Source organism: Schistocerca gregaria, chromosome 1, assembly GCF_023897955.1.
Source record: "Schistocerca gregaria isolate iqSchGreg1 chromosome 1, iqSchGreg1.2, whole genome shotgun sequence".
Taxonomy (NCBI): Eukaryota; Metazoa; Arthropoda; class Insecta; order Orthoptera; family Acrididae; genus Schistocerca; species Schistocerca gregaria.
The window spans coordinates 619,325,821-619,340,690 of record NC_064920.1 but is presented as its reverse complement, the minus strand read 5'-3'; the positions used below and the strand labels follow the sequence as shown (position 1 = coordinate 619,340,690).

General features: G+C 38.2%; 1 protein-coding gene across 1 annotated transcript in view; it reads left to right on the top strand.

Moving 5' to 3' along the window:
* The window catches only part of LOC126359235 (EF-hand domain-containing family member B), a 364,905-nt gene that overhangs the window by 342,203 nt on the left and 7,832 nt on the right, over positions 1 to 14,870 (top strand). The window contains exon 8 of the mRNA XM_050007612.1: positions 3,470 to 3,547. Coding sequence (XP_049863569.1) covers positions 3,470 to 3,547 — 78 coding nt within the window. The remainder of the gene's footprint in view (positions 1 to 3,469; positions 3,548 to 14,870) is intronic.

The following is a 14,870-nucleotide window of genomic DNA, read 5'->3' as shown; positions in this document are numbered from 1 at the left end:
CTGAGCTCTTGATATTCATAGAAGTTGTTCTCTTTTCTCCCAAGGTCCCTTTAATTTTCCTGTAAGCAGTATCTATCTTACCCCTAGTGATATATGCCTCTACATCCTTACATTTGTCCTGTAGCCTTCCTGCTTAGCCATTTTGCACTTCCCATCGATCTCATTTTTGAGATGTTTGTATTGCTTTTTGCCTGCTTCGTTTATTACATTTTTATATTTTCTCCTTTCATCAATTAAATTCAATATCTCTTCTGTTACCCATGGATTTCTACCAGCCCTCATCTCTTTACCTACTTGATCCTCTGCTGCCTTCACTATTTCATCAAAATGGTTCAAATGGCTCTGAGCACTATGGGACTTAACATCTGAGGTCATCAGTCCCCTAAAACTTAGAACTACTTAAACATAACTAACCTAAGGACATCACACACATCCATGCCTGAGGCAAGATCAAACCTGCGACCATAGCGGTCTCGCGGTTCCAGACTGATGCGCCTAGAACCACTCGGCCACACTGGCCGGCCACTATTTCATCTCTTAAAGCTACTGTATCTCTTTCCCCTGCTCTTGTCAGTCATTCCCTAATGCTCTCTCTTAAACTCTCTACAACCTCTGTTTCTTCAGTTTATCCAGGTCCCATCTCCTTAAATTCCCACCTTTTTGCAGTTTCTTCATTTTTAATCTACAGTTCACAACCAATAGATTGTGGTCAGATTCCACATTTACCCCTGGAAATGTCTTAGAATTTTAAAACCTTGTTCCTAAATCTCTGTCTTACCATTATATAATCTATCTGAAATTTTCCAGTGTCTCCAGGCCTCTTCCAAGTATACAGCCTTCTTTCATGATTCTTAAAGCAAGTGTTAGCTATGATTAAGTTATTCTCTGTGCAAAATTCTACAAGGCAACTTCCTCTTTCATTCCTTATTCCAGTTCCATATTCACCGACTATTTTTCCTTCTCTTCCTTTCCCTATTATCGAATTCCAGTCCCCCCATGACTATTAAATTTTTGTCTCCTTTCACTTTCTGAGTAATTTCTTTTATCTCATCACAAATTTTTTCCATCTCTTCATCATCTGCAGAGCTAGATGCCATATAAACTTGTACTACTGTGGTAGGTCTGGGCTTCATCTCTGTCTTGGTTACAATAATGTGCTCACTATTCTGTTGTAGCTTCCCGCACTCCTATTTTTTTATACATTATTAAGCCTGCTCCTGCAGTACCGCTACTTGATTTTGTATTTATAACCCTCTATTCACCTGATCAGAAGTCTTGTTCCTCCTGCCACCTAACTTCACTAAATCCCACTATATCTAACTTTAGCCTATCCATTTCCCATTTTAAATTTCTAACCTACCTACCTGATTAAGGCATCTTACATTCCATGCTCCGATCCATAGAATGGCACGTTTGTTTCTCCTGATAACTACATCCTCTTGAGTAGTCCCCGCCCAGAGATCCAAAGGGGGTACTATTTTACCTCCGGAATATTTTACCCAAGAGGATGCCATCACCATTTAATCATACAGTAAAGATTCATGCCTTCAGGAAAAATTATGGCTGTAGTTTCCCCTTGCTTTCAGCTGTTCGCAATACCAGCACAGCAAGGCCATTTTGGTTAATGTAACAAGGCCAGATCAGTCAATCATCCAGACTGTTGCCCCTACTGAAAAGGCTGCTGCCCCTCTTCAGGAACCACACTTGTCTCGCCTCAACAGATACCCCTCCGTTGGGGCATTGGGGGGGGGGGATATCATAGTATGCGAGCTGACATTGGTTTGCTGTAGAATTTTCGAACGTGTTTTAATGTCATGATATGCAAGCATAAAACATGTTCAAAAATTCTACAGCAGGCCAATGTCAGAGATACATGTCTAGAGTTTTGTGTGGGTGTGTTAGAAGATCTTTCTTGAAAACCTGCGTTTTTCTCCAGTCATACTCGAGGTCTCAACTTTCAGTTGTGTCTGTCCTCAACCTGTGTACCTCGCCTTCCTTGTTCTAACTGTAGTCTCTCACACATGACTCCTATCCCTCAGTGCACTTTCAGTCATTTTCTCTTGTCTGCTTCTCATCATTACCTTTTTACCCCCTAGGCACAGCCCTCCAATCCTGTGCTTAGCAACAAGGTCACCCATATGGAGCAATAAGGGTGTCCCCCCCTCCCCCCCCCCCCCCCTCCTCCAGCTCTCAAGGAAAGGAAAAAAAATATAGTGATTTAAAAATCAGTATTACACAGGTGTTTAACAGGGACAGAACTGGAATTTTTTGTGGATACTTCAAAATCCCTATTCGTCTTCCAAAATATTAAAAATACTCCATATGCCCAGGTCTTGGCCCTATCTAAGGACACTCTCGCTTAGCAGCCTAGCACCATCCTGTCACCATCGTGTCCCTGCACAATCCCACAAGCAATGCTACAGCATCAGTGTGCCTGTTGCCATTCAACACATCCTCTAATGGTGGGTAGCAGTCTACTCCATTTCATATTGTTGTAATCTTCTATAATGTAGAAATGCAAAAAAAACTTCATGTTTAATTATACGTGCACAAAAGAAGGTATCTTCATATTTACATATCAGAATTATTGTTCCATTTTATTACATGCGTATAGTGGTACTGAAAAGGATTGTAAGATCAGAAGGTTTGTTGAAAGAACAGTTTTTTTTCCTTCGTTTGTGCAATTCAAAAATTTGGTGCTTCCGCCCGCTTACCTGTGTTTGTGTCTGGGGATGGAGTTGGGGGAGAAGACGAGTGGGATCCAGATGGAGTGGGAATGGGTTGTTATGAGCACCTGCTGAAGTTGGTCAGATTGGCTCTTCAACTGGATGCTGAAGCATGTGCTTGAACACAATTTAGAAGTGGTCATTATACGGATGATTGGCATTCATACTTGTATAAAAAGCCATAATATGGCAGCAAAACTGATACATTACATGGCTGTTTCGACAGGTGCTCAGGAATTACTGGCTGGGATAGGATATAGCAGTGAAATACCTGGAACAGCATGTGCTGAGTGGGTGCACAACACAGGACTTGTTCACAGACATTTCATATGAATATCACCTAAAATTCAAATTAGATGACAGAAACAGCAAAATGTATGAGTGGGTGGCAGAATCCCACTTCTAGGTGGGTGCAAAAACATTATTTTTTTGAGGGGGGGGGGGGGGGGGGGGGGGAGATATTCCTCTTGTCCGGGATATGGTTTATTTATTTTAATCCATGCTGTTATGAATAATGAGTTTGTGTCTGGTTAGTGCATGTTTGACAGTAGGAGCACGAACAGATGTAAGATGAGAGATCTATTAAGAATCAGGTATGGAGAGCCTTGGCAAGGCATTTGATGTATTCAAATATATGTTGCTACTAATTAAAAAAAAATCCATTATTAACGTCAATTGAAGTAACATGAAAACTTATAGTGCCTTCTTTTCAAATGAAATAGATCAAAAATATGTTATTTCAGATATTCCACTGGAACAACAGTTATATGAAACCACGTATGCTAGTGCAGCTGCAGACTTGAAAAGAATTCGCACTGCAGGTAAGAGAAAGTTTAGACTGTTCCAGTTGATTACATGTGATATTATAGACACCACAGCATAATACTGAAATAATTATTACTTTGAAATAAGATGTCTTTTGTCAAATACCATAGTCTTTAATTTACTCTCAGACTGGTTGCTGCTATTTAGATATTTTTTATGCTATTGAGCCATAGTTACTTGTTGTAATGGTTTTACAACTGTACTGTGCTGTATGTTGATGCTGAAAGTATGACAGTTCTGTGGTACAATCTACTTACCTTTTTTTATGCTCCATGGATCCTATAATCTCTAGCTATGATATGGAACAGGTTAGTACAGTACATCTCACCACAAAAGATGACAACATGCTGATGATTTACATGATTTCTTATGTGCCTTTTTTTTCACATGTAAACAGTGTTTCACACAAAAGTATGTTCTGTTCAATATCTCCCCCCCCCCCCCCCCCCCCCCCCCATCCCCAACACACATACACAAACACAAATTCATACGGACTATATTCTGGTATTCTGGTCAGTAAACACACACATTCATACAGCTAAACATTCCAAAATTCTCCTAAGGATTAGATGAAGTTTTAAGTTAATTACATTGCTTATTCAAATTCTTTGTATCACTAGGCCGAAGTTCAATGATTTTTACTGGTGAATACCTTACCCCTCCCTCTCCTCTGTACCACATTAAGGCTGAGTGATGGATAATGCAGATAATTTCACCTAGCATTATATTTAGAAATTCAACTGCTGTTTTCACACTGTGATTGACTGTTGACAACATATTACATTAGGGAGTGAATATATTGTGAGGCAATTATTAGTATGCCCATCTCTTTAAAGAGCTGTCCATAAGAGGTTCTATAATGGACACAACACATTAGTCTTATTACACACCTGTGGGCAACTAACAGTTTTTATTTCATGACAAGTTAGCCAGAATAGGATGCCATGCCATAAGACATTAAGAATGAAAACAAATAAGCAACTTTTTGTCATTTTCATCTCCAATATCTCATATTATCCATTGAGCAGAATTTGCAGAACTTAGACATTTAATATCTGTACACATGACTTTCAATTTAGGTTGTTACCAGCATATTCATCAACGTCTTTAGACCATACTGTTTCATTTATTCCCCCATGTATTATTTCTAATTGTGTCGTCAGGCCCTGCACAGTATTGAATTGCATGTACTGTGTTTTATCTAAACTCAATGACAATAAATTTACAGAGAGCTAGTTATCAATTTTCAAGAACATGTTATTTCCATTTTCAGGTTTTGAAGTTATGTCATCAGACTCCATTATAATACTTGCATCATCGGCAAAGAGAACTTTTTCTGCTTCTTGGATATACAACAGAACATCATTTATATTATAATGACCCTACCCTGGGCCACAATAAAAATTATTAAGTATTCCTGATAAAAGCAAAAAGAACAAAAAGACAAGCAGCCTCAAACTTTCTGCTGCAGCATTAATTTTAACTACTGTTTCGTAACCTTACCAGGTCGTCTTTCCTTCCTAGTATTAAATGATTTAAATAAATCTGTCCTTTGATGTTACTTTTTAATTTGAAAATTGAAACTGACCTTTTCATAAAAAATAAAGTAATTAGTGCCATGGGTCTAATTACTGTCTTCTTGGCTGAAAAAGTGTACATTATTAATTTTTCAGTAATGCGTGGCGTCTCCGAAGTGCAGTCGAGTACACTCAAGGTTAAAGTTCTTCTTAGCAGCCAGTGTAAGAAACAGCTTTTCAAGATATGTGTCGTAATGTAGCTCTGAAAAATTGTTGACGCTGTTATTGAAGAGCAAGTCAGACGGATACAATTCTGAACAACTATGATTGTGTTGGTAGGACAAGTTCCACAAATTTTCACTTTTCACAAAATAGAATCTGTTCATTCCTAAAGACCATGATATTGAACAGGGATCACACAGTACCACCTAGCATTCAAAATCCTAAGTCTTCTGCTTGCTTGCACTTTCTATTGTAATTACTAGGAGAGGAAAGATGAGCATAATATTCACTTCAAAAATTAGAAAAATTTTACCTTTCAAGAGAACAATTATTACTTCATAAAAAAGGTGGGAATTTAAGGAGATGGGACCTGGATAAACTGACTAAACTAGAGGTTGTACAGAGTTTCAGGGAGAGCATAAGGGAACAATTGACAGCAGTGGGGGAAAGAAGTACAGTAGAAAAAGAATGGGTAGCTCTGAGGAATGTAGTAGTGAAGGCAGCAGAGGATCAAGTAGATAAAAAGATGAGGGCTAGTAGAAATCCTTGGGTAACAGAAGAAATACTGAATTTAATTGATGAAAGGAGGAAACATAAAAATGTAGTAAATGAAGCAGGCAAAAAGGAATACAAAAGTCTCATAAACGAGATTGACAGGAAGTGCAAAATGGCTAAGCAGGGATGGCTAGAGGACAAATGTAAGGATGTAGAGGCTTATCTCACTAGGGGTCAGATAGATACTGCCTACAGGAATATTAAAGAGACCTTTGGAAAAAAGAGAACCACTTGTATGAATATCAAAGGCTCAGATAGATGGAAACCCAGTTCTAAGCAAAGAAGGGAAACCAGAAAGGTGGAAGGAGTGTATAGAGGGTCTATACAAGGGCGATGTACTTGAGGACAATATTATAGAAATAGAAGAGAATGTAGACGAAGATGAAATGGGAGACACGATATTGCGTAAAGAGTTTGACAGAGCACTGAAAGACCTGAGCCGAAACAAGGCCCCGGGAGTAGACAACATTCCATTAGAACTACTGACGGGCTTGGGAGAGACAGTCCTGACAAAACTCTACCATCTGGTGAGCAAGATGTATAAATGAATACCCTCAGACTTCAGGAAGAATATAATAATTCCAATCCCAAAGAAAGCAGTGTTGACAGATGTGAAAATTACCAAACTATCAGTTTAATAAGTCACAGCTGTAAAATACTAACACGAATTCTTTACAGACGATTGGAAAAACTGGTAGAAGCTGACCTCAGGGAAGATCAGTTTGGATTCCGTAGAAATGTTGGAACACGTGAGGCAATACTGACCCTACGACTTATCTTAGAAGAAAGATTAAGGAAAGCCAAACCTACATTTCTTGCATTTGTAGACTTAGAGAAAGCTTTTGACAATGTTGACTGGAATACTCTCTTTCAAATTCTGAAGGTGGCAGGGGTAAAATACAGGGAGCGAAAGGCTATTTACAATTTGTACAGAAACCAGATGGCAGTTATAAGAGTTGAGGGCCATAAAAGGAAAGCAGTGGTTGGGAAGGGAGTGAGACAGGGTTGTAGCCTCTCCCCAATGTTATTTAATCTGTATATTGAAGAGGGAAAAAAAATCCATGGAGAAGAAATAAAATCTTTCAATTAAATTCAATTCAATTTTTATTATCACATAACATGCCTTATACAATCAAAGATTGTGACATAGGTGACTTGTCAGTTTTACACTATATACAGGGTGATTCAAAAAGAATACCACAACTTTAAAAATGTGTATTTAATGAAAGAAACATAATATAACCTTCTGTTATACATCATTACAAAGAGTATTTAAAAAGGTTTTTTTTTCACTCAAAAACAAGTTCAGAGATGTTCAATATGGCCCCCTCCAGCAATATCAACCTGATACTCCAACTCGTTCCACATTCTCTGTAGCATATCAGGCGTAACAGTTTGGATAGCTGCTGTTATTTCTCGTTTCAAATCATAAATGGTGGCTGGGAGAGGTGGCCGAAACACCATATCCTTAACATAAGAAAAAATCGCAGGGGGTAAGATCAGGGCTTCTTGGAGGCCAGTGATGAAGTGCTCTGTCACGGGCTGCCTGGCGGCCGATCCATCGCCTCGGGTAGTTGACGTTCAGGTAGTTACGGACAGATAAGTGCCAATGTGGTGGCGCTCCATCCTGCTGAAATATGAATTGTTGTGCTTCTTGTTCGAGCTGAGGGAACAGCCAATTCTCTAACATCTCCAGTTACTGTAGTCCAGTTACAGTAGCACCTTCGAAGAAAAAGGGACCAAAAACTTTATTGGCTGAAATGGCACAGAAAACGTTCACCTTAGGCGAGTCACGTTCATACTGAGTTGTTTCCCGCGGATTCTCAGTGCCCCATATACAGACATTGTGACGGTTGACTTTCCCGTTAGTGTGGAAAGTTGTTTCATCACTAAACACAATCTTTGCAACAAAAGATTCATCAGTTTCCATTTGAGCAAGGATAAAATCACAGAAATCGATTCTTTTAATCTTATCAGCTGCAGACAGTGCTTGAACCAATTTCAGACGATAGGGTTTCATAACTAACCTTTTTGGTAGGACTCTCCATACAGTTGATCGTGGAATTTGCAGCTCTCTGCTAGCTCTGCGAGTCAATTTTCCTGGGGTGCGAACAAATGCTTGCTGGATGCGTGCTACATTTTCATCACTCGTTCTCGGCCGTCCAGAACTTTTCCCTTTGCACAAACACCCATTCTCTGTAAACTGTTTATACCAACGTTTAATACACCACCTATCAGGAGGTTTAACACCACACTTCGTTCGAAATGCACGCTGAACAACTGTCATCGATTCACTTCTGCCGTACTCAATAACACAAAAAGCTTTCTGTTGAGCGGTTGCCATCTTAGCATCAACTGACACTGACGCCTAGTCAACAGTGCCTCGTGCGAACAAATGTACAACTAAATGAAACTTTATAGCTCCCTTAATTCGCCGACAGGTAGTACTTAGCTCTGCCTTTTGTCGTTGCAGAGTTTTAAATTCCTAAAGTTGTGGTATTCTTTTTGAATCACCCTGTATAACAATACTAAAAATAGACAATAAACTAATAATCTATAGGGTGTAACATCTTCAAAGAGGTATTTTAATTACAATTATAATGCATGGTTACCATTCATGAAATCTTCTACACTATAGTAACATTTATCTCTCAGATATTTTTCCAGGTCTCTATTGGTACCTTTTACATTTGGTCATCCATATCTTTCCATATTTTATTTACATATTTCATGCCCATATAGTATGGGGTTTTTTCATATAATTTTAAACGGTGGGAAGGTAACATGTAGCTCGTTCTATGTCTAGTATCATATTGATGCAAGAAGAGGTTGCCCTCAAAAAGTTGTGGGTTCCTTTTTCGTGAAAGTGAGAGTTTCACAGATGTATATGCGAGGAATGCTCATTAGATCCAGTTTTACAAATAAAGGTTTGCAGTGTCCCTTTGGTTTTGCTCCCACCATTGCTCAGATGATTCTTTTTTGTAGTCTAAAAGCTCTTAAGTAAATTTGTTTTTTCAGACCCCCAGAAAATTACTCTATACCTAATGACTGAAACAAAATATGCGTTATATACAGTTTTTCTTACAGCTAAATCAGTAATACTATACAAGATATTCATAATATATACAAGGCTACTCAGTCGACCCAGTATGTTGTCCACATGGTGACTCCATAACAGGTTTTTATTGACTAACATGCCAAGGCATTTGACACAGTCTGCAGTCTTTAATTTTTTGTCCATATACCTTATTTCACTTATAGACTGTGCCGATTGTTTTGTGGTAAAATGAACAATTTCTGTTTTTGTAAAATTTAATGTCAAGTTATTGTTTTTTACCCATGCCTCCACTTCCCCAAGCGTTTGTTCAATATGACGAATTAGGTCTACCTCATTTTTACAACAGACTACAGCTGTTGAGTCATCTGCATAGAGGATAGTATCAGACTGGACATGACATGGCATATCATTCATATAATATAGAAAAAGCAGTGGCCCTAATATTGAACCTTGTGGAACACCTAATTGAGTGTTTTTCCACCCAGAGAGAAATTTCTTGCCATTGATGTTAATAAGTACTCTTTGTTTTCTGTTTGCCAAGTATGATGACATCCAGCTAAGAGATTTGCCTTGAAAACCATAGCGTGCCAATTTTTGGAGAAGCAGATCATGATTTACTATGTCGAAGGCTTTGGACAGGTCACAAAAGATGCCTCACACACACATTCTATCATCAAGACATCTGCTGACTTTTGTGACTAATTCATTTATTGCATGGATTGTGCTGCAGCCTTTTCTGAAACCATATTGATTGCCTAATATAATGCTGTTGGATGAATTGTGATTTTCAATCTGATCACATGCAGCTCTTTCAAATATTTTTGAGAAAATTTGTAACAGTGAGATTGGCCTATAGTTGCCCAATTCATCTTGTTTGCCTTTTTTTATGTATGGGCCGAACTTCTGCATATTTTAATCGATCTGAGAAACATCCTTCATCAAATGATTGGTTGATTATGAAAGAGAGTGGATATGCAATACAGTGACGGACTATTTTTATTATTTCGGTGGGGACCTCATCCCGCCCCACAGATTTTGAATTTTTTAGGGACATTATGATTTTGATGACATCTGAGATGGTAACACGAGAAAACTAAAACATGTGCAATTGCTATCTGTCATATTGGGCTTTGTATTTGGTGGTGAACAGTTACCAAATTTGTTACAGTTTATGAAAAAGTCATTGAATGATTCACAAATGGCACTGGGTTCTGCAACAGCTCTACCATTTATCACTGTTTTAGAAGGGCTGCTTCACTGCCAACTTCGCTTCCTATGACATACCAAACAGCTTTTGATTTGTTTTTTGCATTTGAAATGAAGTTGTTATTTGCAGTACGTTTTGCTAGTTTAACTATTTTGTCAATTTTTTTTTTTTTTTGTACGCTCTTACATACTTAAGAAATTGAGGGCTTCTATTTACTTTTGCCTCCATATGCAGTTTCCTCTTAGTAGCACTAGACACTCTAATTCCTTTTGTTACCCAGGATCTACCTTTTTGGGACCTGGTCCTCACTGTTACAAAAGGGAAGCATTCACTGAATATACCCAAGAATTCAGTTAAAAAGTTATTATAATTGTCACTTGTGGAAGTGTGTTTGCTGACTGTCCACTTGGAGACACTTAAAGTAGTAAAGGAGTTTTGCTATTTGGGGAGCAAAATAACTGATGATGGTCGAAGTAGAGAGGATATAAAATGTAGACTGGCAATGGCAAGGAAAGCATATCTGAAGAAGAGAAATTTGTTAACATCGAGTATAGATTTAAGTGTCAGGAAGTCGTTTCTGAAAGTATTTGTGTGGAGTGTAGCCATGTATGGAAGTGAAACATGGACGATAAATAGTTTGGACATGAAGAGAATAGAAGCTTTCGAAATGTGGTGCTATTGAATAGAATTGGGGAGAAGAGGAGTTTGTGGCACAACATAGCGATAAGAAGAGACCGGTTGGTAAGACATGTTCTGAGGCATCAAGGAATCACAAATTTAGCATTGGAGGGCAGTGTGGAGGGTAAAAATCGTAGAGGGAGACCAAGAGATGAATACACTAAGCAGATTCAGAAGAATGTTGGCTGCAGTAGGTAATGGGTGATGATGAAACTTGCACAGGATAGGGTAGCATGGAGAGCTGCATCAAACCACTCTCAGGACTGAAGACCACAACAACAACAACAACAACAACAAAAACATTCTTCTCAGTGCTCAACTATTACAGTATATATTCATCTTCTTACAAGGACGTATACTGATAAAAACTAATATCTTCTTATATCTCGCAGCAATGGCAGCTGTCGTCTCTTTTTTAACAATAGAAGTACAACTCCTTTGAAATATGTCCTTCCGTAGTCAAGTCATGGAATTTACAAGTGTGTTAAAAGTCACGGAATGCTAACAAGCCAATGATGTTATTTACAATGAATGCTGCGCTCTCGCAGGTGAAAGCGATAATTCAGGTTATGAAGTGATACTATAATATACACAGGGAATTCAGAAAGTAAGTTATATGGGTGTCTCAGGAGGAATGATCTATATCCAGGATATAACAGAAATGAGCATTCAAAGCAAAAATGTCTAGTAAACTTGGGTTCTAAAACGCATAATTTAAGAGCTATGAGCACTTCTTCATCTTAGATACTGTGAACCAAATTTCTTCTGTTGCAAGCTCTTTGCTTTCCATATTTTGGGAGGTCTTATGAGCCAAAATAAGAAAAAAAGTCTGGTAAAAATGGGCTGTAAAATCGATATCTTAAGAGTTACGAGCACTTGTTCAGTAGAAGAGATATGTTTAACAGAGAAGATGAACAAGTGCTCACAGCTCTTACGGCACACACTTTATAACTCATGATTACTGGATATTTTTTCCTTATTTTTCTCAAAATATGGAAAGCAAAGAGCTTGCAATAGAAGAGGTTCCTTTCACAGTATTAAAGATGAAGAAATGCTGACAGCTCATAAGTTATGCATTTTAGAGTCCACATTTACTAGACTTTCCTGCTTAGAATGAACGTTCCTGTTATATCCTGTTATATCCTGTTATATCCCTGAATACTGTCAATTTTTCTGGGACAATCTGTATGTTGTCACATCCTAACATCATTGCACAAAGAGTGGCACATTTTCATAAGCATGTACATGTTCTGATTTCCTGCAAACACAGTTTAGCTGTGGTATGGATAACAGGTGCATCATAGCGTGTGTTTGACATGGGGCAGCAACTGGGAAACCTACTCTAAAAGCTGAACTACATGGGACAGTACAATTCTTGTGGGCAAATCATCTAAATAGCACACTGATTTATGGTGAAACTCTGGTCGTATATGGCCTAAATGCAATGTCATATCCAGCGTTAGTGAAATGGAGTCCACAATTTGATCAAAGCCATACAGACATGGGTGATGTTGATCAGGAAGCCCAGATCTTGAATCATACGAGATCTCCTCCTTTTTGACAAGCTGAAACAACATCAGGGAAAGAGAGTTTCTGATGATGAGGATCTTCACATAGAAGTTCTCAAATGGTTCTGTGATTAAGAAGTGGATATCTATTGTTAAGGAACCAAACAGTTGGTAGAACCTTTTGACTATTGTCTACAGAAACTTGTGACTATGCTGAGAATAATGTCATCTATCGGAGTGCTTTGAAGTGTATTTCAGGAGTTGATAAAATTTACTTGACCTGCCATAAGAACGTGTCACTTACTTTTTGAAGTTCCCTCTTATAACAAGAACAAGAGCAGACTCAATATTGATTCCTGTGGTATACATATAGTGACTATTTCCCATTCTGAAAATGCAGTTTCATCATGCGCACTCCCCGAGTTTCTTAAATCAACATTCTGCACCCTTCTAGTTAGGATGAAAACTAGTTACCATCAAGACCTCTGACTGTGTAACATTTGAGCTGCTTGTTAAAATCACTGTGGACTAAATACTTTTGACAGGTTACAGAAAATAGCAGTTGGCAATATTTTGTCGTTTAAATTGAGTGTAATTAGATTTGTGAACTGAAAAAACAGTGTGTTCTGTGGAGACATCATTTGTAAATCTAAATTGAGACTGGCTATGTATCTTATTTTAAAAGAACTGTGTTATGGTTCTCAATATTCATCTTATTACCTTTCCTGTAAAGGGGTCTGACAACAGCATAAATCATTCTCTGAAATTTAAAACTTTCCAATCATGTAGATTGTTTCACAAAATTTTGGATGAACTGCTGGATGTCAGTAACTTCCTGCTATGACATTTTGGTGCAGATATTTCAAGCCATCTTCAAACGTGTACCAACGAAAATACACTGAGCTCCCCTCTTTAAAACTGCACTGGCATATGTGCATCGTATCCAGTTATCACTGTACATGCATTGCTACAGCACATGTGCATCTCATGCAAGTTTGGGCACTGCTGTGAGTGCCCTATGTGACAAAAGCCCATCTCATCCACATCAGACTGTATTCACACGGTAAACTACAGAATGATGCTGGCTACGCAGATCATGAAGTTTATCTATAACAAGATTCCCTGCATTATCTAACTGAAAACGACTGTCTCGATTGATGCGGTCCTCAGACAGTTGTTTTTCACCTGATTCATTGATAACAAAGCTTGAAGAGTTTGTAAGTATGACGCGCAATGTTTGTTTAATTGTATTTCACCGAACGGTCCAGTACAAATACAGGACTATGCAATAGTGGATTTGCTCACTTGGTGTTCCACAATGCCCTCTTAAACAGTGTGCGTTGCTTGACCTATATATGACATGCCGCACTTACACGGAATCTTAAAAACACCTGCCTTGTGAAGGTCTAACTCATTAATTTAAGCAGGTGCGGAGTGCTACAAACATATACATGGCATAAGAGAATGAGGCTTTCAAGACAGCAAACCAACTGCCCTGTACTGAAAATGGTTCCATGAAAATAGGCTGAGTACTCAGGAAACACAAGATTACATTGATCTTTCATTCTCTATCAAAAATCTCAGCACTTCTGGGTTCACTCACAGAAGACTTAGAGACCTACAAGACAGATTCCATGTGAGTATGGCAAATTGTATAAAGAGCAAATGATAAACACTTTTCAGGAGGGCATCACTGAACACCAAAGCATACTCGCCTCCTCCAAGCTAGCAAATCTACTGTCACAGAACACCACATATTTCTACTGCTCATTTGATGAAATAAAGACACAAACATTTAGAACTTTCAAACCTGCTGAACACTATTATCAGTGAACCATTGAAACAGAACTGTCTGAGGACCTTATAGGTCAGGATGACAGTTTCCAGTTACATGATGTATGGAATCCTGATATAGGAAAACTTGGGTGTTCTGTTTGTTGTTTTACCAAGTGAAAACAATCAATCTGATACCAGAAAGCTGAGCTTTCATTACGGAGGACGCTCACAGCAGTGCGCAGACTTACAGCATATGTGCATGTGCTCTAGCAGTACATGCATAGTGACAACTAAGCATACCACATATGCAGTTTTAAACAGGGGAGCTCAGTGTACTTTCATCAGTACACATCTGAAGATGACCTGAAGGCTGTGCAGTGAAATATAGTGGCAGCAATGATCCTGTATTTCACCTGAAATTTTATGTTAAGATTTTGCAGTCTGTCTGAAAATACTTCCTACAATAGTGATGTGTTGCACATGTGAATAAAAAAAATGCATTTATGTACACAGCACAGTTTTAGTACTTGTGGTATAGTCAACTCATTAAGAGTTTTTGATTTTGAGGAAGTAAACTACACTCTTAATTTCTTGTAGAGCTTGGAGTCATCATAATTCAACTTTATGTATGAAAAAATGCTTCTTACATATATTTTATTGCTTTATTCCATGGATTATCTGTACTAATCTTCTGAGTTAACTCAGTGTAGTGATTATTTAATATAATGACTTTGATAATAGAGGCCTCACATTTTTAACTAATTTCCTGTGTTCTCTTTTTAACTACTGCCCATACAC